This window comes from Simochromis diagramma, unplaced genomic scaffold (genome assembly GCF_900408965.1).
Source record: "Simochromis diagramma unplaced genomic scaffold, fSimDia1.1 OVJJ01000320.1, whole genome shotgun sequence".
NCBI lineage: Eukaryota > Metazoa > Chordata > Actinopteri > Cichliformes > Cichlidae > Simochromis > Simochromis diagramma.
Genome location: NW_024386773.1, coordinates 12,191,454 through 12,213,835, shown reverse-complemented (window position 1 = coordinate 12,213,835; position 22,382 = coordinate 12,191,454). Strand labels below are relative to the sequence as shown.

The following is a 22,382-nucleotide window of genomic DNA, read 5'->3' as shown; positions in this document are numbered from 1 at the left end:
AAAAAAAGGAGTGGGGCGTATATAAACACAGAATAAAACAGTCACTCTATTCTTATTTTTGATACTTTTTTATTTTTCCTTTTTTGTCTTTTCCTTTTTAAAGAAAAAAAAAAAAAAAAAAAAAAAGCTGACTGTACAGAACTAAATCTATGTCTATTCAGAGTTTTTCCAACTCATGTCTCTGTGATGGCAAAGAAAGAAATGGAAAGAGCGAGATATCCATCAAGAAAAGAAAAATGCCTAAACAACAAATCATTAAAACCTCTGACTGGACTCCAAAAAGGGAATTTAAAACCTAATCATTTGCTTTGTATGACTAAAACCAAAAGAAAGAAAATAAATAATGAACTCAGCGGATCAAATCAGTGGCGGTTGACATAATTTTTTTTGCTTTTGTTTTTTTGTTTTTTTTAAATGAGGAAGAGGCAGTATAATATATAAACTCTTAACTTGGATAGTTGCATTGACTGCTTAATCATAGCCGATGATATAAAAGTGAGATTTAGTGCAGATGCAGTGTCTTATCAGTTGGCTGCCAGTCCAGTGGCCTCAGAGGAAAGCCTGGAGAAACAGACAGAGACACCCAGAGAGCAGGGAGGGAGAGAGTAAGGCATGCAATCAGACAGACAAGATAAACAACAATATCATTATGTACATTTATATATATTACTATGATAAAATCATCTGGATTCATTTAGCAGGAAAATTATGATTATACATAGAAAAACAAAAATTAGATGTTCAGTTTGAGCTCCTGCTGCCGGTGAGAGGGTCTCTTAACCAACAGCTGATCAAACTTACTGGTTTGCAAATGGAGCCGCATTAAAGAACTGGTCAAGAGTTGGATGAGATGATTCACTCTGGTGCCACTTGATACGGCCCTTCTAGGTTAAATGAAACTCTGCACAGCACAAAAACTGCAACCGAGAGGAAACCGCAACCACCACATCACAGTGAAGAATATATGAAGGGCACTATCTGAAAACTCAGATGCCCTCATAACCCAAGTTTCACAAGCCAAACAAACTCTGCACAGGCTGTGGATGCATGTAAATAGTCTCTATGAAGAGAAAGAGGAGGACTGCTTTTCCCTAAATGTAATGTAAACAGCCAATTCAACGTCAGGTCAACTCCAGGCCTTAACAGCTGGTGTCCTGCAGGTTTTAGATAACACCCTGAGTCAAATGATTAGTTCATTACCAGGCATTTGGAGAACTTCAAGAAATATTGAGGAGGAAATTTAGCCATTTAAATCAGCTGTGATGGATCAAGGACACATCTAAAACCTGCAGGACACCGGCCCTCGAGGCCTGGAGTCGAAAATGCATCTGCGTGCGCTTGTAAACAATTACAGGCACACAGAACTGGAAATGCTGAACCGGATAACTGTTATCTGCTATCTGGCCCATGTGGCTACAGCGGAAGCCCTGAATAATTTGCGGCTGCCCCTGAAGACCGAGTCTGCAGACTAGCCGACGAGATCAAAGCCTGCCTAATGCCTTATTGTTCTAAAACCCGAAGCTCCTCGTTTACAGCTCTGCGTGACAAAGGAAAGCAGTGACACTTCACGTTATGAAGCTGAAGTCTTCTTTCGGATGCAATCGATCATCTGCCTCCATCTTACCCTATCCCTGGGATCCTCACCGAGCCTCTGCATGTCATCCTTCACTACATCCATGAATCCTCGTTGTAGTCTCCCTCTTTTGATGGCAGCTCCATCTTCAACATCTCCAAACCATACATCGCAGCAGGCCTCACTACCGCCTTCTAACCCTTCTCTTTCACGCTTGCTGCTATTCTTTCGTCACTCATCTCCACCCCGCCTGCACTCTCTTCTTCACCTCCCTCGTCTGTTGCTTTGGGTGGATGACCCCGGGTATTTAAACTCATCTACATGTCCGTCTTACTTTTACCGACTTTCATTCCTCTTCTGCACAGTTCACACCTCCACCGAATCTGCCTACAGATCACAATATCGTCTGCAAATATCACAGCTATGAAACTAATATTTACATATTAGTGAATTTCCTTTCTTAAAAACCAGCTAATGAACTAGGCTGTTCATTTATGTAGAGTCGGGCTTGTCATTTCTACCATGAGATAAAATAGTCTAAGGAACTCTTGGCTACAGAGTGTGCTTCATACAAGATTAATGAGAGGGCTAGAGGTCTTCTCATCCAACTCTTTGCAAGAAGGTGACCAGATATTCCCTAAAAGATCAAATTATTCCTTTCATGATTTGCTAAATCAGCTGCTTTAAGCTAAAGCAGATGGACGTTTTTGTATTTGTACCAACATGACAAAAGGATGATTTGGTGGCTTTGATACCTGAGGGTACTTTGAATTAATTTCTTACATAAGCAAAAATAATAATAATAATAATAAAGTCATCAAGATGCAATCCATTACAACAGCTAACAAGTCACTTAAAATTCACTACAAGAAAACTTCTCATAAATACAATGTGACATCTTAAAGAGAGCCGCTACCTGAGCAGAGCTTACACAAAGAGAGAAATGCTTCAGTTAATCAGTGAAATAATTCCCTGTCCATGCTAAGTTCAAAGTTGTTCAAAAATATAATGCACTCAACATGTCATTTCTTTAGCAGACGAGTGAAGTCAAGCTACAGATTATCTATCTTAGAAATATGGCGTCGTCGACCATCTTTCTGGCTTTGTAACAATGGGCTGTTCGGTAGTAAGCGTGGCATGGCACAGCCAGATACAAAAGCAAGTGCAGGTACGGACAATAAGGAGCATTGTCGGTACTTCAGTAGTAGATGACTTATGTTTCCTCGGTTAGTAAGGGGAGAGCCTTCGCCTTTTAGACTTGGAGCCCAGCTCTGAGGCAATTTTGGGCTCAGTGGGAATTGGGTGTGCAGGGTTACTGGCCCCGCTGACAACATGGAGGGCCAGGAGAGGGAGGGGCTTGAGACTGAGGAGACTCGACACACAGGCAGGAGAGCTGGGGAGCAGGGAATCGGTGGAGGAGGTAGAGGAGGAGGAAGAGGAGGAGGGAGGAGGCGGCCCTGGAGCCAACAAGGACAGAGGGATGGAGGCTGTGGGGGGCACCACACAGGAGGAAGAGGAGGAGGAGGAAGAAGAGAAGGAGGAGGTAGCAGCAGAGGAGGTGGTGGTGGTAGTAGTAGTAGTGGTGGTAGTAGTAGTAGTAGTAGAGGTGGAGGGAGGGCACAGGCTGGTCTGTTCAGGGTTCAAGGAGGAGGAGGGAGGAGGTTTAGAGGACTCTACACTGTAGAAAGAGAGACAAGGAGAGAGGGACAACACAGTCGGGATGGGTCACAGGGCAGGCTGGTGAGCAATGGGTGGGGGGGATAGGGGCAGGAGGAGGGATGGGGGTAGGGTGTAGGGGGAAAATCACTCAGGGATGTGACCAAAAACACGAGACAGAAAGCATCAGTTACAAATCAGCAAGGAAAAATAAATAACATATCTAGTGATGGATCAGTGTGGGAGGACAGAAAAAAGAAACCGACACAAGTGCAGACTGACAGAGAGCTAGCAAACACCACAGTGATGGTTAGGAGTTAAAAGAAAAGCCAGTAATCACTACAATCAATCATCTGCACATAAATCCAAAGAGTAAGGGTGGATGCAGTCGAGCTATCTGTGTGACAAAGTAAATAAAGCTTTTCAGTAATTACTGCAGCTGTGCGGCATTAGTGGAGTGAAACGTGCTGAAAGATTACATTTAAACAGAAAATAATCTTTCAGGCACGCCCACGTGACCCGACTTTTACATCTAGCCCCTGCAATTTCAAGTAAACCACCCCGGTGCAGACAAATAAGTCGACTTAAACTGAAACTAAGCCCATGACCGAATCAATTACCCATCTAGAGTTAAAGTTCTTTTCTTTATTATCTCACCTGGCGTTGATGAGGTACTCCGCCAGACTAATGCTGGCAGGCGAGCCTGTGATGGTAACCTGGCGGTCGGTCGATCCATCCACTGGATTTGCAATCTTGATCTGGGCACCTGACATTTGCCTGATCTCGTTGATCTTGGCTCCCTGGCGGCCAATGATGCACCCAATAAGCTAGTGGAGGAAAAAAAAAAAAGTAAAGAGAGAGATACAGATGACTGATCGCTGCGATTATGCGTATGTGCGTCTAAGCAGGGCCTGCTCACTCTTAAACAGACTAACAAGAAGAAAAATCCTCCACAGATGAAGCACTGGGCCCCGCTAAAATTCTGTGGGATTTAAATCTGTAATAAATGCATGATTTAAATCAATGCAGGGGTAGCAAAAGATACAGAGTCATGTGAAAATAGTTTTCAAAGTACTCTTTGCAGTCCTGTGATGGGGGGGGGACCCAGTACAACCGATGACTCAATAGCTCACAGAACCACTTTTAGCAGCAGTAACCTGGAAGCAGTCGCTCTCTTTATGACTCATCTGTGCCTTTTGGCCTGCTCTTTTTACAACGTGGCTTCAGTTAATCAAAGTTTATGGCAATTCCTAAGTCTCTTAAGGTGCTGCCACAACAGGTTGACATCTAAACTCTGAGCCACTGCACACCAATTCTTTTCTTTTTCAGCCATTCTTGTTGTAGATTTACTGCCGTGCTTGTACGAAGCACATTTGGCCAAGCTTTATCCGTCAGACAGACGGCCTCAACATTTGACTCTAGAATACTTTGGTAGACTCATGCTTGACACTTTGATTATCAGCTACTGGCTGCTCCTCAGCCTCTTAATTCCCATGGAAGCTGTAAGGGTGTTTTCACAGGAAAGCATAGAGTCCTGTGATATTCTCCTTGTTCACGTGACTAAAAGTCCTAATTCTTAAACTTTGTGTCCAGGTGGTCAGGAGGTTTCTGGTACATCTAACATGAAATGTAGATTTCTAACCCACAGCAAGTGGGTGTCATATGCAAACCCTGCCCGAACTACCCAGGCAACTCCATCAGCCCTGACAACAGTAAAAATGAGCCTGAGCAGGACCATTTACTGCGGGTTGCTGCATTTGAGAAATGAAAAAATAATAAAAATTTAAAGATAATGTGTGAAAAAGTCTTTCTAGTCTTCAGACACAACCAATGATGCTTCCACTGACCAACATGCAGTGTTATTTTTAATAGTGTTTGGGTTGAAATTCACTTCCTGAAGGACTTACATCATTTGGAATGGTCATCTCATGGGAACTGGTTTGAGCAGAAGCATCCATCCCTGACAAAGAAAACATGAAAGTGCTTTAAACGAACCATAAAGAGAAGGTCCTTAAGATACATGACGTATAAAGCAGGTAAAATTGTAATTATGATCATTTTTAAGTCACCAAAATCAATTTGAAATGAACTCATTAGCTAATTATACTACGTTACTGACACAGTCATCTCACACTGACTCAAGATCGAAACTATTTGTTAAAAGGCAAAAAATTAAGATGTTTGATTAGAAAATAACAAAAGACCACACGGGGCTTTCCACACGTCAGCTGCTTTTCTGTAAACATGTGAGAAATGCCCTCATTGTGTTCAGTGTGTCATCACAACCGCCAGCAGCTGTCATTACATCTAGTTTAGCAGTGCAGGATGTGTGAACGTGCGTTTTGTCACGTTCTGTGTTTGATCTGTAAACCTGGGAATTTTAAAGACTGAGCAGTTAAAATGTTGCATTCAAAGCCCGTGGGCGTTGCTGCGCTGCATACCAGTGAATCCCTGGTTGCTCGGTGCAATGGGGAACGGGCTCTGCTGCATAGCCAGCTGGTGAAGCTTGGTGAGCTGTGGAGAGATAGCAGCAGAGGCAGACTGTGAGAGTGAGAGAGAAGGCAGGGAGAGAGACGGAGGAAATGGAAAACACAGGAAGAGGAGGGGGGGAAAAAACAGAACGAGAATCACAATCAGTAAAGACAGATACACAAAGATTACAAGGAGATTTCACACAAATCACTTAATTTTGTGATGTGAGGACCTCTAATCCTTCATAAGTTTACTACATAGCTCACTGGTGTCTGACAATGTGAATTATGGCTTGTCTATGTAAGGTACCGCATAGGTATTCCTCCAAGGAGCAGGCTGCATCTCTTGGTAAAGCTTTCTCGCAGTCTTCAGGGTCAGGACAAAGTCACACTACACAAGGGACGAAGTTCCCAATATGCAGGTGATTTCCTAACCAGCAACAGTACACACCTGAACATAAACTGACAATCTTAGCATGACTCTGTACCAGCAGCACCGCTACAGCTGTACAGGAACTTCTAAGGAAGCGATTATGTGCGTATGAGCCAAAACTGCCAGAGTGAGCAATGACTAACTCATTATGTAATAATAATAATAATAATAATAATAATAATAATAATAATAATAATAATAATAATCAAGCATAATTAAACTGTATAAGTGTTACAAGTCTTTATTTTGTCTCTGGCTGGTACCTCCCTGTGCTGATGCCAATAGTCAGTGGCAGGTATGACTAATTATACACAGTCTATCACATCCAATGCTCCTGATGGAACTCATTAAAAAAGAGAGAGAAAGATTAATTGAATCAAGCGACAAGTGGCCACTGTATAAAGTAATTATGAAGGGGGAGAAAGGAGAGAACAGTACGTTTATCTAGGACAGATTAATGAAGCAGACATGTGAAACAAGACAGCACAAAAGGGAAAAGACAGAAAAGTGAGCAGCAGGAACAGTTTACAATTCATGGAACAGTGGAGAGTCTGGACCAACAAACAAACATCTGTCTAAAGAACAACTAATCACCAGTGAATGTATGAACTACATAGAATAACACTAACAATAGTATGTCAGCGCAAGGTAAAATAAAAAACAGGGGCAGGTTCAGCTACAATTACAGGCTGTAAAATGTGGTGGGGGCGGGTGGGCAGCTGTACATATTGTAGTTATGGGTGGGTGGGGTCATAAAAATATCTACTGCACTTACATCTGGCTGTGGAATTGCGTGCTGTCCTTGTACGGCATATGCCTGAAACAAATGAAAACAAAGCTTTCATAGGCCTCACATCTGATTTTGTTGGGCAGCTCATTTCTCCAGCAACAACACTCTTGGTAAACAAATCTCTCTCAAAACACATCAAAGCCTCGTTTGCAGCCTGAAAAGCCAACAGAACCTTTCATCGTCTAGCGTCACCAAACCCAATCTGGGAACTTGTCACAGAGTCTGCTGTGGGAAAGAGCCAATTTTCTGGGCCTTCTGCTAAATGCAATCCTCCTTTTTCAGTCCACACAGACTGTTCCTGCTTCATGAACATTCATTTCCAGATATCCATCTAGAGATGGAACTAAATATAACTACTGCAGTCACACTTTGACGACAGGAAGGTTAATTAGCTCATCAATATCTCTTCCCCATCATAAAGTCGCAGTTACTAACAACACGCATGAATCAGTGTGTTGGTTAGGCATGTTACATATTATGGTAGGACAATTATGACCCAGTACTACTCAGCCAGCAGGTTTTGGGAATGAGTACAGAATAAATATTAGGAAAAAAAAGAAAGAAGAAGAATTCAAAAAAGGAGGCTTTGCAAATCTCCTAACAGGTCGATAAGTAAACCTAGAAGATTTAATGTGTTCTGTTTCAAGATTTTTTATCATCAAACATGACCTAAAAACCAAGGAAAATGCTATGAGACTGCTTGCATTAAGTCAGGGAAAGCCAAAGGGATAATATTAAAATAAGTATCAAAGTGATCGAAATAGATTCCTTGTCCAAAGTCTCCACATTTCTAGGAAAAAAAGAAATATTTAGAGGCGTTACGGGAGAATTACAGAAAATAAAAGGAGAGGTTTTGTTTTATCAAAAGAAATAAAAAAGGTGTTTAGAAGGATAAAAAGAGCTTTAATGTTAGGCCAACAAGCACCAGAAAGCATTTTGGTTCAGACCAACATTAGTAGGAAATAGACCACCTCACTTCTGAAACCTGATGCTCAAAACAATGAAAAGCTCCATGGAAATGGGAGGAAATTCAAGGCTCTGAAACAAAAATCTTTTATTCTAGGTCTGCTGTGTATGGCTTTAAAAAAAAAAAAATTAAAATTAGCACAGATACCGTTGTCTAACCTAAATCCATCCGAGCTGCTCTTTTACCTGCTTTCATGATCTTTCCCCTTTCATCTTCTTCTGACTTAAGTATCTTTTCATCACAAATCAGGTTTTCCAAGTATGTAACAAAATCCATAGTCAAATATCTCACACACACACAAAAAACCCAAACTCTGGCATCTACTGATTCCCTCCAAAGTATCGCATGTACCTGTCCGCCTGCAAAGATGACGGGTGATCCTGAAGGCTTGGGTCTGTAGGGGATAGTGACCCCCTTAGGGGGAGACTGTACAAAAGACAAAGGATCTGTTAATACACTGATATCCATTTTATCATAATGTTTTACATCTGTTTATATAATCATTAATACAGATTAAACACAGCTGCAGTGTAACAGAATCTTGTGTTTTTATATATACAATAATATCAGCTCAAACCATAAACTCTTATCCGAGCCTAATAAACAGCTGCTGAAAAGCCGAGAGATCATATATCTGAAACGACGACGAACAGCCACTTCATCTGCTTACCTCAAGCATGACCACACAGATCTGCTTGACGCACTCAATTATCGACTGGGGAGTGCCAGCAATGGTGATGGCACGCTCCGTGGAGTTGGGGAGCATGTCTCCAGCCACTTGTACCTGAGCACCGGTTGACTGAAATACACAAATGAAAGAAAGTGAGATGCAGAGACAAGTGTTGCCTTATAACCTAAAGCAGAAAGGTGACAGTTGGCTGAGGTTGAAGAGAACACAGTTTTTGTAGTGCACACCTCTCGAATTTCCTTGATCTTGCATCCACCTTTTCCAATAAGCGAGCCACACTGGCTGGCAGGCACCACAATGCGTAGGGTGACCGGGGGCTTGCTGGTAGCTGTGCTGTTTGTCATCGAGCTGCTGATATCCTGATCAACAAAAAAAAAAAAACATTTGGGTTCATTCACATTCTGACTGGACTAGTCGTCGCTTTCTTCCTCTCTGAGGTCAGGAAAAAATGGAATCTACCTCTTCCAACTTTTCAATGATCATGGAGAATGCTTTAAATATGGCAGTGGTTGGACCTGCCAATGTAATGATCCTCTCAGGACAATTGCCCTCTGAGATGTTGATGCGAGCTCCGCTCTACAAAGAAAAGTAAAGAATAAAATGAGTGATCTGGAGCCTTTTGTAGCCTGTTAGTAAGTATAACTTTACATATTACTGTTTGCTACTATATACAAAAAAAGAAGCTGTGTGTAAAACACCTCACCTCTTCTCTCATCTTCTTCACAGATTCACCTTTCTATTTGGAGACAATAAAGACAAATTTAGTATAACTTAAAAACAGATCTTCGATGACTGAAAATGAAAATTGTTCATTTAAACAGCATCTTACCTTCCCGATAATGCTTCCAACTTCCTAAAAAAGGAAAGATCACATGTTATTAGCTTGAATTTGCCTTTTATTATCACAGAGTTTCAAAGCTCCCAAGACACGGTCTGCTTAGCTTATAGGGAATTAAAAATAAATAAATTTAGAGACACAAAAAGTTATTACTTTCATTCCTTTATTAAATCCTCAGTTGTCACAGTCATTAAATAACGATGGATTTTTCATTAATCTCCTGCTGATCATTAAAACTCCTTCATCTAATCGTCTTTAGAACATTTGGCCTGATCCATCATGAACATCCACATTTGTGTGTCCGGTCTGTCTCCACATACTCAACAAATGAGATCCAGGAGGCAAACTAGCACACAGCATCTGTGGGTTTCTTACACTTCTCCAGGCTGCGGTAAGATGCTACAAGTTAAGGAGCCGACTGCGAGTTGGCCCCATGCAGAGCATAGGCGCAGCTTTGCAGACCATCATCTACATGTTGTAGGCGTTTACTGTCACCAGGTGGCAGTGTTAAAAATATTTGGAACAACCGGCCTGCGGGCTATTCTTGTGTCTGCTGTCGTTGGGTTTTTTCAGCCTGCAGGAGAAGACCCAAGTCAGAACATAACACGTTCAACCTACGCATATCATCACAACCATCCCGCTACATGCTGCTGGTTTTTCAAGGACTGCAAGCAAGCATGTCTGCATAGGCATATCCATAATCCTTCGCTTTGCCAAGCCAAATACCAATGCAAACACACACAAATGTGGTAGCATAAAGTTTTTGGAAAATCTTTTTGTCTTCCTTGTTGACATGACATACCAACATTTTAAACCACCATTTAAAAACTAAATAAATTAAAAAAAAAAAAAAAAAAACAAACAGGCTACTCTGGGACCCAAGAGATGCCACGTGTGGCTTTTGCACTGTCATAAAGCCAGATGGATTAGTGAAATTAGCATATTCTGTTTACCGATTTTAGATTTTAATACATTGGACAGTGATGCCATGAATATATTTGTGTAATATAATTTCAGCAAACACTTAAACAGGAGATTTTAAAGGTAGAAACTAAAGCTGAGTCATAAGTGAAAACACTTATTTTGGTATGCAGGATTGTAACACTGAGGCAATATCCCTAGTCATCCTACTAATGTCCCTGCCTTCAGTATATCTCAGGGGGAGGCTTAATTTTCATAAATAAAACATCATACACTATCAAATGCAGACACAAGCTGTCAATGGATGACCTCACCTTGCCATGCATGAGCAGCCTAATGGTAAGGGTGACATTGAGCCCGCCTTCAATCACACCGGAGTCCATGACTGCAACTGCAGGTCAGTACAGAACTGAGGTCTTTGGTCACTGAGATGGATCTAAGGAACACAGAAAAATATGCACACATTAAACTAGAAATATGGTGTAGAGTGAGCCGCCATTCATTAAATGAGACAAATATAATCTAAAATACTGTTCCAAGATGCTGGTAAATAAGCACACCAAGTATTTCGCTATTGAATGTTACATTTCAAAATGTGTTTAAAGGCCCGTAGATCCCATTCACCCATCTTACTAAGAAATTATCTTACTAATTATATCAACTCACAACATTAAATTTTGAAATTGAAATTTCACAAATCTGTTGGCTGAATGAATACGGCCTGATAAAACAGTTCCAAACATATTGTGTTTGTGTGACATTTTAAAAAAAGACTAATTCCACTTCGTGACTTTAGAGGATTCGAAAAAATAGTCCACAATAAATTTGGGAGATAGCATATGCTAACCTTAATGCTTATGAATACTGATGCGTACTAAGATGAATCAGACAAATATGGCCAAGGAATTTTACTAGATTCTCCAGGGTAGGTGAATTTACTTCCAACTATCTGAATGCTGCTTATGTGACTCTAAACAGGCGCTGGAAAGACCTCGATGTTAACTAAAACACATATAGCTTATACGCTAACGATGCCTTAATCATTAGCTATGCAAGTTTATCAACAAACATGCGGACACGCTCGTCACGAACCGGACCTAAATTTCATAAAACACGCACACAACAATTTTCCGTGTAAAAAACAAGACATTTAGTGGCACACTTTGGCCGTGTTGTTTTAGTTAAACTCAAATCATTTAACTATTAAAAACTAGTTGTGAACCTGTTAGCCACTTAGCATTGTGGTCGAGCTGGAAAAATGAATGGAGCATGCGTGCGTTACTTAGCTAGCTAGTTAGCTAGCTTAATTTGTCAACGTTACAAAACAGCTGGCTAGTTATCGGTGGTCTTCATAGCGAGGTAGATTGGTCCAGTTTTAATCAAGTGTAGGCGATAAAGATGATAAAACATGCCCATAAAGGAGACATTAAAATAAAACTTCCCCCTTGGCTAGCCAAGCTATTGAGCTCAGTCAGCACGGAGACTGCGTGCTCATCATCACGCGGCCTGTTAGCACGTAGAGCGAACCGCGGCTAACTGCTGGGCGCGATTTCTTTCCGCGACTTCTGATCATAACAACAAATATAAAAAGAGCAAACAGCGAAATCAAACTCACCTGACTCGTGCGCTGATAGGTGATCGGGGGGAGGGTTGGGGTTGTAAGGGTAGAAGGGGAGAGGTTCGGGAGGGTAGAAACCCGGGGGAGAGTTTAGAAAGGACTCGGGGAAGAGGGAAGAGTGATGTGAGATCGAGCTCCACTCCTTTACACAAAGACAACAAAATTGTGACCTCTGAACTTTTCCCTTTCACCCATCACAAACCCCGACTCCTCCCCGAGTCTGACCTATTTTTTTCGTAAAGCACGCCCCAATAAAATGTGGGACAGTTTGCGACAACATGGCAGGTTATTTGAAAGGACATAATTTAAAAAAAATAAATAAATAAGAGTTATGCAATACAGTGCATTGCTAAATTCGTTTTGAAAACGAAAAGCCAGTTGATGGGAATAACAGACTGTCTACGTGTTTTATCTGTTTATATAAATTAACAGAAAAAGTTTTAAGATATCTTTCAGATTTCTTGCAGTTTCTAATATATTCAGATTTTATAGCTGAATAAAATACTTTTTAAGGAGCCGCTAGAGGGCGTAATATTCCTTACTCTCCTCTTCTTCGGCTGCTCCCTTTAGGGGTCGCTACAGAAGATCATCTGCCTCCATCTCTCTCTATCCCTAGCATCCTCCTCTGCATGTCCTCCTTGACTGCATCTATCAATCTTCTGTGTGATCTTCCCTCTGCGTGGCAACTCCATATTCAGTATCCTTTATTCAATATATCCACTCTTCCTCCTCTGCACCATGTCAGCCTTGCCTCTCTGACTTTTTCTCCAAACTGCTTAAACTCAGCTGTCCCTCTGATACACTCGTCTAATCCTGTCCCATTTTGGTTAAATCCCAGTGAAAACCTTCAGAGCATCTTCAACTCTGCCTCCTCTCTACCAAAAATCATAGCAGTAAACCCTTGAAACCTTTCTATTTGCCCTTGCTGTTATCCTTCTGGGACAAATCATCCCTGATTGGTCTCCACCCTCCCTACACTCTCTTCTTCACTCTGGATGGTTGACACCAGGTATTTAAATTCTTGTATCTTCTCTATTAAATCTGTCTCCTTAGTGAGCATAACATTTATTACAATTTCTTTAAAAAAAAAAAAAAAATCTAGATCTTTCAGAGCAATGTCAAACACACCATAGACTTTTTATGTAACTTCATTTATTAATACAATTTATTTATTTAACTTTAAAATGAACGATATTAACAAGCAACAGTTTTTTTCTGCAGCCATGCACAGTAGTGATCATAAAATTAAAAAAAAAATATACCTTTAATTAACTATATTTTCTATATCCCTTTTAACTTAATTACATTAAGAAAATCATCTGCACAGTGCTGCAGTCTCTTTTTCAGTTATCTACATGTTTGTCATTGTAATATTAGAGAATAGTAACAGTAGATAAATTGCAACATTTCACCTAAAAACCACAAACCAAAGTAAAATTCAACATGAGGTGGAATCCCAGTGCCGATTAAAGTTGTGACAGTAACACACACACACACACACACACAAAAAAAAGAGCTGCTGTATGCATTTCTAGTGTCATACATTTATACTGAACATGTGAGATTTGCTGCGACTCAGCAAAAATCTGCAAAAGGCTATAAGAACTGCTTTAATGCATTGACAGTTAACTGTTAGTAGTTAATAGTTGCGCTGTGCTGTTGTTACACAGCTTTTTTTGTGAAAGCCATGCTTCAAACCAGTCGCCTCAGTCTGAGTCGCTGCTGCTGCTGCTGCTGCTGGAGGACTGTGAAGACAGAAACAGGAAATTATACATCTGTTAATCGTTTTAAAACAGTTAAAATATAGATTTTAAATTATAAACAATGCCTGATCTGCTTAAGCCATCTTCAACAGTGAACAAAGAAACACACGGTTTTAAAAGTCACCACCAACTGTTTGCTCTTTTCACTCAAAACTTAAAAATTAAACCATAAACTCTGACATTCTAAATTTAAACCCAGTCTCACCTTGCCATGTTTGTAGTGCTTATGTTTGTGTGCCTTTTTCATCTTCTTGTGCATCTTTTTGTTTGCTTTGTGCCCAACTAGCCCCATTCCCATTCCTGCAACTCCCCCGGCTAAGGCTCCAGACATGGGATTTAGCCCTCCATGATGAGGATGACAACCTTTGTGTTTGCCGCCTTTTGGGGAGTGTGGATATGGACCTGGGTGAACACCTGCAGGAGGAACAACTGGATATCCACCTGGAGCCATAGGATAAGGGTGAAGTCCAGGAGCTCCATAAGGCATTGCCCCTGGTGCACCGTATGGTCCCATGGCTGGATTCATAGGAGCTGGGAACTGGCCAGCAGAGTATGGAGGTGGAGGCTGGGGGAATGCTCCTGGAGGAGGGGCAGCAGGATAAGCAGGATTGTAGCCAGGAGGAAAGGCAGGATTTGGTGGGCCGGCTGGAGGAGGAGGACCTGATACAAGTAAAAGCACACATCCATCTTACACACTGTATGCTTCAAACTCCTAAGCTATTAAGCAATTATAGACACACATAAAACATCATAATTAAATGGTAATCATGTTTGATGTCCTACCTTGATTTGGCCACATGGTTTATATATACACTGACCTAACAGAAAAATCCTAGAGGAAAGACAAAGGAAATGCAGTTTAAAAATATTGGATTAAATTAAAATAACCCTTAAATATATCACTCAGTACATCTTGATTGAATTCGTGATTCTACCCAAATTAAACAAACAGCAGTTAACATTTAATCAGTGGCTTCTTCATTTTTCCAGATCAAAACCAGATATTCACTTTACAAAGACAGAACAAAAGGGAAAAGCAGTCGGTGTTTACCCTCAACAACAATGAGAAATATCTGGTGGGGTTTTTTTTTTTTTTTTTGGTTGGTTGTTGACAAAGAGACATCAGAGCCAGAGGCAGTTACTCACCTGATCACCTCTAGCTGTCACGGTTTCTCATTTCACAATTTGTGTTTGGTGTACACACGGATGCACAAAGTAAGCCGTTTAAATGCGAACACCTAAATAAAACTAAACCAAAGTAAACCCCTTCAATTGATCCTCCCTTTATGAAGGTCTTGATATCTGTCGTCTGTTTGTTTTTAAGTGTTTACCGTGGAAACTGTTACATTTTGTAGCACTTGTCAGTACAGAACAAGGCTCATCGCTGCTATAAACCTCAATACAACACACAACAAAGGCTTAAATGCCACATGTATACTCTTACAGAAGATGACCTGACAAAACATGAAATCATAATTGCTCAACAGCTTGTAAATCCGCAACACTTTCTCCATGTTTCTCCACACAGCAAGTTCAGCACACTCTGTCAGTCGTTATTGAGAGTTTTAGCTGTTTGTCCCACACGTGTCACTTATAATAACTGCATCAAAATCTAAAGATTTCACAGGTTTTACCTTTGGAACTTACCTCGATTGCAGTGAAGTTTCAGGAATTCCGAAAGAGCAGTTTCGTGTTTGTCTTCCGCATCCAGCTCCCGGAAGGCTAAAGAAGCACATCAGGAAGCCACGCCCTTTGGGAGGGACGCTGCGCACTTTGTTTACGCAGTGGCAATGGCCCATCACACATGGGAACATGGCTAAAACAGAAAACAATCTGAGTGATCTTTTTTTAATGGGTGGAGTCGGGAGTTAAGGTGTGTCACACACACGCCTGACTTGACAGTTATTTTCACCTGTGACTCATGCCCTCATGGCAACACATAAAACCCATGACATCATGGATCAGCACTTGGAAATTGTTCAACAATACACAGATTTCAAAAGGGTTAATACAATCTGTTTACAACAGACACGATGGCCGCAGTGAATTACATGGTTTAGTTTTAATGTCCAAGAACTGAGTTTTTTATGCTTGTTGTCACCAATGACATCAACACAGACTCTGTGCAATTCATAAAAGTTTCACAATTAGCTAAAGCACATTGTAAGAAATAAACTATAAAACTGACGCTACATTAAATTAATCCATAAACAATGTGATTAGTTATTTGCTATAATCAGTGTAATATTTCAAATTATGATACTTCAAAAAGCCTTTTGCGCATTGGTATGACCTGGGTTGTGTCACTGGAATACCTGAGTAAATATTCAAACATATTACGTACATCCATTTTTTTCAGTAAGTGGAGGATCTCTTGACGATGAGTACAGGACAGGTTCATAATTTAAAGCCACCTGCAGATGGAGACATTTGAGCATAACTGTAAATGTAAAATGGTACCTTTTTTTTTTAGTTATGCTGTACATAAATAAAGCTATCACAGAGGTGGCCACAGAGTCAGCTGATCATTCATTACTCAATCCAAGTGAGATGAGCTTCAGGGCATGATGGCTGGATATTCTCCTTCAGGATTAAGGAAGATAAATATCCTTCCACACCTTTCATGGCCTCCATGGAGGTCTTACTGGTGTTTCACTGCTAATCAGCCACAAAATGCAGTTTGGAGAATGTAGGAAAAGAAAAATATCTAGTCTAACTGCATTATTTACCACATGAACGTGAAATCCAAAATAATTTTAGCTACCATTTTGTTATCACAAACAGCAGCAAGCGGGATGAAGCTCTTCGTTTCTGGGGTCGGTTTCCTCAAACTGTAGTTTTCCTGGCTCAAACGTCATGTTTTTGTTAACATACAATAAAGAAAAAAAGCTTAATTTTAGAGAAAGAAAAGGTCATATAATAACGTCAGCAAATTCGTGCTAATTTAACCCTCAAAATCACAATAATCTATTTTATTTTCGGGCAGCTTTGAAATCAGCGGGCAATTAAAACGAGTAATTGTAGGTGTGTTTGCAGGTGTGCGGGAGCCTAGCTAAAACTCACAGGCTAGCAGGGTGCTATCCACGGTCCAGGTTAGGCACACACACACAAGAGGCGACAGAGAGGCCAATAAAGTAGCATTTGGTTACCTGTTTGTTCAGATAAACGTGTCCTACACAGGTTTTGAGGCTAATTATAGTGATTTTTCTGTCTTTGGGGCACGGTTTTAAGGATGAATTCGCTAACAGCGGAGCTAGCTGATGTTTTTTTGGAGGACTCTGAAAATGATGTGACATTTCACGGCTTTTCCGACACTGAACTCAAAGATGAGGTAGGATTTTGTTTGGTTTTAGACTTTTAAACCTTCATATATACTGGGGTGACCAGAAAGCCAAGTACTAACTTGGAGTGGTTGTTAATGTGGGACACATTAGGCTGAGAGGTGGCTTAAATTGTTTATATACTACATTTAAAATGGAAAAAAGAAAAAAGCACCAACTCTACAAGCTAATGTGTTTTATTTGAAGACGATTTTTACCACTTCTTCTGAGCATCAATTGATACTAACCTCCTTTTTATGATCTAATAAATCTGTATTCTCTTTTTCTTTTGTAATGATTCTTAAAGATGTAATGTTTCTCTGGCAATAATTAGAATTGGCATGTATTTTGGTTGTTTCACGATAAAGTGTTGCCAAATCCAGTAATTTTACTCTGCATTCATTCAGACAGACTACTTCTGTAAAGGGATTTGGCAAAAAGATCTGTTATTCTGTGTTGATATTCAGCAGAATTGCAGTTTTGGAGATGAAGCTCAGCCTGACATTTTCCCCAAGGAGGAGGAAACTACATCTAAAGCATCTGCTACTTCTACAGTTAAGCCCTTCAGGCTGAGGGTGGCTCTGCGCTCGGCTCCCTCTACCCAGCAGTCTACCGACGATGAGGATTCAGAGGCGGAGGAGAGGACGACACACAAGAAAGGAGTGAAAAGGACAGGACAGCGCAATAGGACAAAGGAGGAGAGACACGTGAAATTCGAGGATGGCGAGGCAGCAGCAGCTCTGCCTGCTTCGACTGAGGACCGTGGTTCTGATTCAGCAGATGATGCGTCTGACACTTTCCTGGCCAGGAGAGAGCAGAACATTAAAGCCAACAAAGCCATGGTAAATCAGACACGGCACCACATACCGAGTTTAAAATGTGACAAACTGATGTGAAAACAAACAAATTTGGTCTCAGTGAATAGTACAATAATACTTTCAAGTGCTGACCTTCTACAGTGACTCCTGTTGCTTATCTTTAACAGTTGGCTCAGCTGATGGCAGACCTACAGAAAATGCCAGGAGGTGCAGGGCTGCTGAAGAAACAAGCAGGCAAACAGAAGGCAAAAGACAGAAGCTCCGTGAGTGTCGTGGAAAATGTAGGAATTTTCAGCAGATCTCTGAATTTTTGAATTTCTTTATGGATCGTATCTCTCCTGCAGCATCCACCGCGATCTGCTGCGACTGGAGGGGAGTCCAGGAGAAACCCAGAGCGGGCATCTCGCAGGCTGACAAGGTCCATGTCGGGAACGGAGGATCCTTTGGCCGCTGAGGAGGCAGAAGTGGAGCTCAGCTTGGAGGAGGAGCTGCTGGAGGTCAGTTCTGTCACTTATCAGCAGCCAGTTAAAGTCTACAAGGCCTTTGGAGCATTTGTTCAATATAGTGCAGTAATGTACATATTTACATGTGATTTATTTATTGGTTTAGCTTTGAAATAGATGGCAGTCAAGAAAATCTAATAAACATTAGTGTTCTGAACCGTGCGTATGCTTTCCTCAACCAACACTATACAAACATTTAGTGAACCAGAGTGATAAGGAGTGTGGCAGTGAGTGAAAGCCATCATTTTATTCTGCTCTATTCTCTAATCTGTTTCTTGTCAGTATCCATTTAAAACTTGAAGCTAAGTGGATTATTCTTCTCATCATCTGTTTCAGGTACGCCAAGCTCCACGGCGTCGTGGCGTCCCACGAGGTAATCGAAGCAAACCTCACGTTATTCGTCCGGTAGAAGCAATCACAGAAGATGATCTCGAGTTGGTCGCAGACAACATGACCGAGAAAGTCTACAACAGTGTCACAGTGAGTTCACTGCTGCTGTTATTCAAACCCCGTTAGCACTCAGTGTTTCCAGGTGATCAGGATACATGGTTGGATGATGACTTCTGAGATAAACACTCTTTTTGGTTTTGTTTTTTAAATTCTGTACACATTGCCTTCACATAGTAATAAACCTATTCTTTAGGCTTTCGTGGTAAGCTTGTCTGTGTCCTAAGGTCAAGAGAACATCTGACAGTTATATTTAAACCCCTTTTTATGAGTGTACATTTGTGATCTCCACCTTCTGCTTGGTGCTCTTAAGTGGGATTCATGATGGTGCGCTTGCCTTTATCTTTGGCTATGTAAAGTGAAGTATTCTCTATATGCAGCCTGTGTTTTTGTACATAGCCTGAAAGAGATGACACTTTCTGTAGGTCAAGTGTTGACTGAAAAGGTAAAGGAGCGACAGAGCGACAAAACCATGCCATTCCCTTTAAACTGAATTTAGGCTTCTGCTCTGTAGAGGCTACAACGAAGCCTGCACAAGCAGCCAACACTGTTCCCATGTTTATGCCTGTGCAGCTGTGTTTCCATGACGTGTAGTTACATTTGTAGAGAGGTGCACAGCAGGTGATGGCGCAGGTTACACAGAAGGGTTTGAGGTTACGGTTCACCTAAGGTGTTGATTTACCAGAGGCAGATAAATCGACTTTAGCCTGGTGGCTAAAGTCGATTAGCTTGGTATGCTTTTTTTATTTTTATTTTTTATTATAATTTCCTTTTTTTCCTTCTTCTCCACCTAATAATGATAACACTGCAGACTGCATAAACACCCAAGAACTGAGGGTTGTTCTATGAAGCAAGATTAACGGCTTAGTCAGCTATCTCAAGCTTGGAGTTTTATGTACCATGAAAGTGTACTTGGTTAAATCACCAGGGTTGGGAGCAGATTATTTATGTTCATTAAAGAATCTTAATCACTATTGTATCACATCATCAGATAATGTGTCTGGAATAAGCAACACTCGTAGGGATCGTTTTGTGAAGAAGAGTCATGTGACCTGTGAAATGAACCTTTTATCTGAGTGTGCACAGAACCTGAAGCGGAGAGACAACCGATAAAGATGAACCACCGTCCTGAGCTCAGACTGGTGTTTTTAGGGTTTTTTCGAGCCAGAAACCTGGCTGTGCTGAATGTTGTTCATAATAAATCCGTATGATCAGAAAGCAAGTCTAGCTCCACATGTAGATTAGCAGTTTAATCAAAAATGCATTTACACAATCTAAAATTTGGAGAATGTTGAGGCTGGTTAGGGAATGTTGTAAAGCTACCTTTTATCATTAGTTTTATGTATTTTATATATTTTCAGGGTTCCACGTGTCATCAGTGCCGTCAGAAAACTGTTGACACAAAGACGTGCTGTCGCAGTGAGGACTGCCGTGGGATTCAGGGTCAGTTCTGCGGGCCGTGCCTGAGGAACCGATATGGAGAGGATGTCAAAAAAGCGCTGCTTGATCCGGTCAGACTGATGATACCCCAACACTGAACTGTGCAAAAGCAAAAAAAACTGTTCATCTTACACACACACACACACACTTAATTATTAAAGTTTTGTATAGAGATATTAGGACACGGGTCGTGTATAAAATTATAACAAAAATGAAACCTGTAGAAACATTGACCTCCCATCATACCCTGTAGATTCGGGTTTTAAAACCTTCATTTTCTCTCCAGGACTGGAAATGCCCTCCCTGTCGAGGCATTTGCAACTGCAGCTTCTGTCGTCAGCGTGAGGGCCGCTGCCCAACCGGCATCCTCTTCCCCCTGGCTCAACATCACGGCTTCTCTGACGTCCACTCCTACCTCACCAGGTGACTTTGCAAGACTGTATTTTATATAAAAAAGGTGTTTCTTTTTTACCCAGATGGTTTGGAAAGTAGTGCCACATTGAGTCATTCAGTCAAGGGATTTTATGATGGGCTTAATAAGTCCTATCAAAGCCTTTTCCCCCTACTGCTAGTACAACTTAATGAGTGACCTAAAACTTCTCTTTACAGCCTCCGCAACAAACTCAAGACCGAGGTGGATGATGTAGAGATGTAATTTTAACACTAGAGGGAGCCAGTGTTCAAAGGTTTTATTGTGCAATGTTTTACTTTCTTTGAAAATAAAGATTGGCATTTTAACGTTTTTGACATTACATTCTTCAACTTATTTGGACAAAAAAGGGAAAATAATTTGCCTCAAGCTGGACCTTAGAGTGCTTAAAGCATGTGCAGACCAACTAGCAGAGGTTTTCACCATCTTCAACCTCTCACTACTACAGTCTGTAGTACCATCGTGCTTTAAGTCAGCCATCGTTCCAGTACCCAAGAAGAACAGGATGAGCTGCTTAAATGACTATCTATAATATATCCCTGCCCACAATTGCCAAATAGTTTGAGAAACTTAGCATGTCACACATTAAGGCTGTTATTCCTGCAGACCTCGACCCATAATACGAGGCAAACAGGTCAACAGAGGATGCCATAATAACAGCTCTTCACACAACCCTCACACATCTGGACAGTAGTAACACTTATGTGGGAATGCTGTTTGTGGACTTCAGCTCCACCTCCAGTACAGTTCAACCCTGCAAACTGGTTAAAAAAAAAAAAAAAAGCTAAGCAACTTAGGACTCAGTGACTCACTGTGCACCTGGATATTGGACTTCCTGAGCAACAGACCCCAGAACACAGAGAGCACACCACCTCCATCTGCATTCTGAATGTAGGCGTTCCACAGGGGCGTGTCCTCAGTCCCCTCTTATACTCACTTTTAACCATGTCTGTTCTTCAATTCACACCAATAACACCATTATAAAATTTTCTGATGACATGACCATTATAGGACTGATCAAGTACAATGATGATTCAGCCTACAGAGATGACGACAACCTACATGTGATCACAGCCAAGACTAAGGAGATGGTAATCGACTTCAGGAGGACAAAGCGATCTGACCACTCCACCCTCTACATTGATGGAGAGGAGGTAGAAAGCTTTAAGTTCCTCGGGGTCCATATCTCGGCCGACCTTACCTGGTCCACAAACGTTTCCCACCAGGTAAGAAAACCACAACAAAGGCTATATGTTCTTAGGAAGTTGTATCAGGCCCAATTGCCACAAAAACCGCTAATCAACTTCTACCGCTCCACCATTGAGAGCCTTCTGACCTACTGCTGTACACTCTGGTTTAACTGCTGTACTGTGGAGGACAAGAGAAAACTGCAGCGGGTGGTGAGAGTGGTAGAGCAGGCAATTGGCACTTCACTAACTCTCCTCAGAGACATTTATACTGGCAGACCTCAGCAGAGAGCCAGCATCATCATCAAGGACCCCTCACAGCCTGGATACTGACCTCCTCTTTTTTGTTTTTTTTTCTTTTATTCTATATTCTCTCTTATTCTATCTACATATTTACATAAAAATGCTTTGTGATGACAGATATCGAAGCATGATGGCGCAAGTGTGCTGGGGTTACTCTCAGTGCTCGATAACTCTGTATCCTTACACTGCACTGATTAGTGCTTTTGGCTCTGATGT

General features: G+C 41.2%; 3 protein-coding genes across 12 annotated transcripts; 1 reads left to right on the top strand and 2 right to left on the bottom strand.

Annotated features, from left to right (window-relative positions):
- Positions 1-105: 105 nt before the first annotated feature.
- On the bottom strand, positions 106-12,189 carry LOC120719558 (poly(rC)-binding protein 2). 4 transcript variants are annotated; one of them, XM_040008847.1, is made up of 13 exons: positions 11,953-12,189; positions 10,652-10,773; positions 9,408-9,431; positions 9,282-9,314; positions 9,038-9,154; positions 8,806-8,937; positions 8,561-8,689; positions 8,242-8,316; positions 6,909-6,950; positions 5,671-5,743; positions 5,137-5,189; positions 3,887-4,056; positions 106-561 (listed from the first exon to the last, which is right to left on the bottom strand). In XM_040008847.1, the coding sequence occupies exons 2-13, from the start codon at positions 10,718-10,720 to the stop codon at positions 525-527; spliced, it is 954 nt and encodes a 317-aa protein (XP_039864781.1). In that variant the 5' UTR covers positions 10,721-10,773; positions 11,953-12,189; the 3' UTR covers positions 106-524. The 4 variants fall into 4 exon arrangements, with proteins under 4 accessions (XP_039864781.1, XP_039864780.1, XP_039864792.1 ...); XM_040008846.1 differs by having other exon boundaries at positions 5,671-5,770; positions 11,953-12,188; XM_040008858.1 differs by lacking the exon at positions 6,909-6,950.
- Positions 12,190-13,633: 1,444 nt separating this feature from the next.
- On the bottom strand, positions 13,634-15,523 carry prr13 (proline rich 13). Of its 2 annotated transcripts, none has more exons than XM_040008894.1 (4): positions 15,353-15,523; positions 14,502-14,550; positions 13,924-14,378; positions 13,634-13,700 (listed from the first exon to the last, which is right to left on the bottom strand). In XM_040008894.1, exons 2-4 carry the CDS (start codon positions 14,515-14,517, stop codon positions 13,662-13,664), a joined length of 510 nt encoding a protein of 169 aa, XP_039864828.1. In that variant the 5' UTR covers positions 14,518-14,550; positions 15,353-15,523; the 3' UTR covers positions 13,634-13,661. The 2 variants fall into 2 exon arrangements, with proteins under 2 accessions (XP_039864828.1, XP_039864819.1); XM_040008885.1 differs by having other exon boundaries at positions 15,366-15,519.
- A 745-nt stretch (positions 15,524-16,268) lies between these two features.
- Positions 16,269-20,959, top strand: LOC120719516 (cell division cycle-associated protein 7-like). 6 transcript variants are annotated; one of them, XM_040008782.1, is made up of 9 exons: positions 16,269-16,407; positions 16,950-17,049; positions 17,509-17,880; positions 18,024-18,119; positions 18,201-18,353; positions 18,696-18,839; positions 20,168-20,317; positions 20,533-20,669; positions 20,856-20,959. In XM_040008782.1, exons 1-9 carry the CDS (start codon positions 16,283-16,285, stop codon positions 20,899-20,901), a joined length of 1,323 nt encoding a protein of 440 aa, XP_039864716.1. In that variant the 5' UTR covers positions 16,269-16,282; the 3' UTR covers positions 20,902-20,959. The 6 variants fall into 6 exon arrangements, with proteins under 6 accessions (XP_039864716.1, XP_039864705.1, XP_039864734.1 ...); XM_040008771.1 differs by having other exon boundaries at positions 16,270-16,407; positions 17,506-17,880; XM_040008800.1 differs by lacking the exon at positions 16,269-16,407 and adding an exon at positions 16,516-16,534 and having other exon boundaries at positions 17,506-17,880.
- The last annotated feature ends 1,423 nt before the right edge of the window (positions 20,960-22,382 follow it).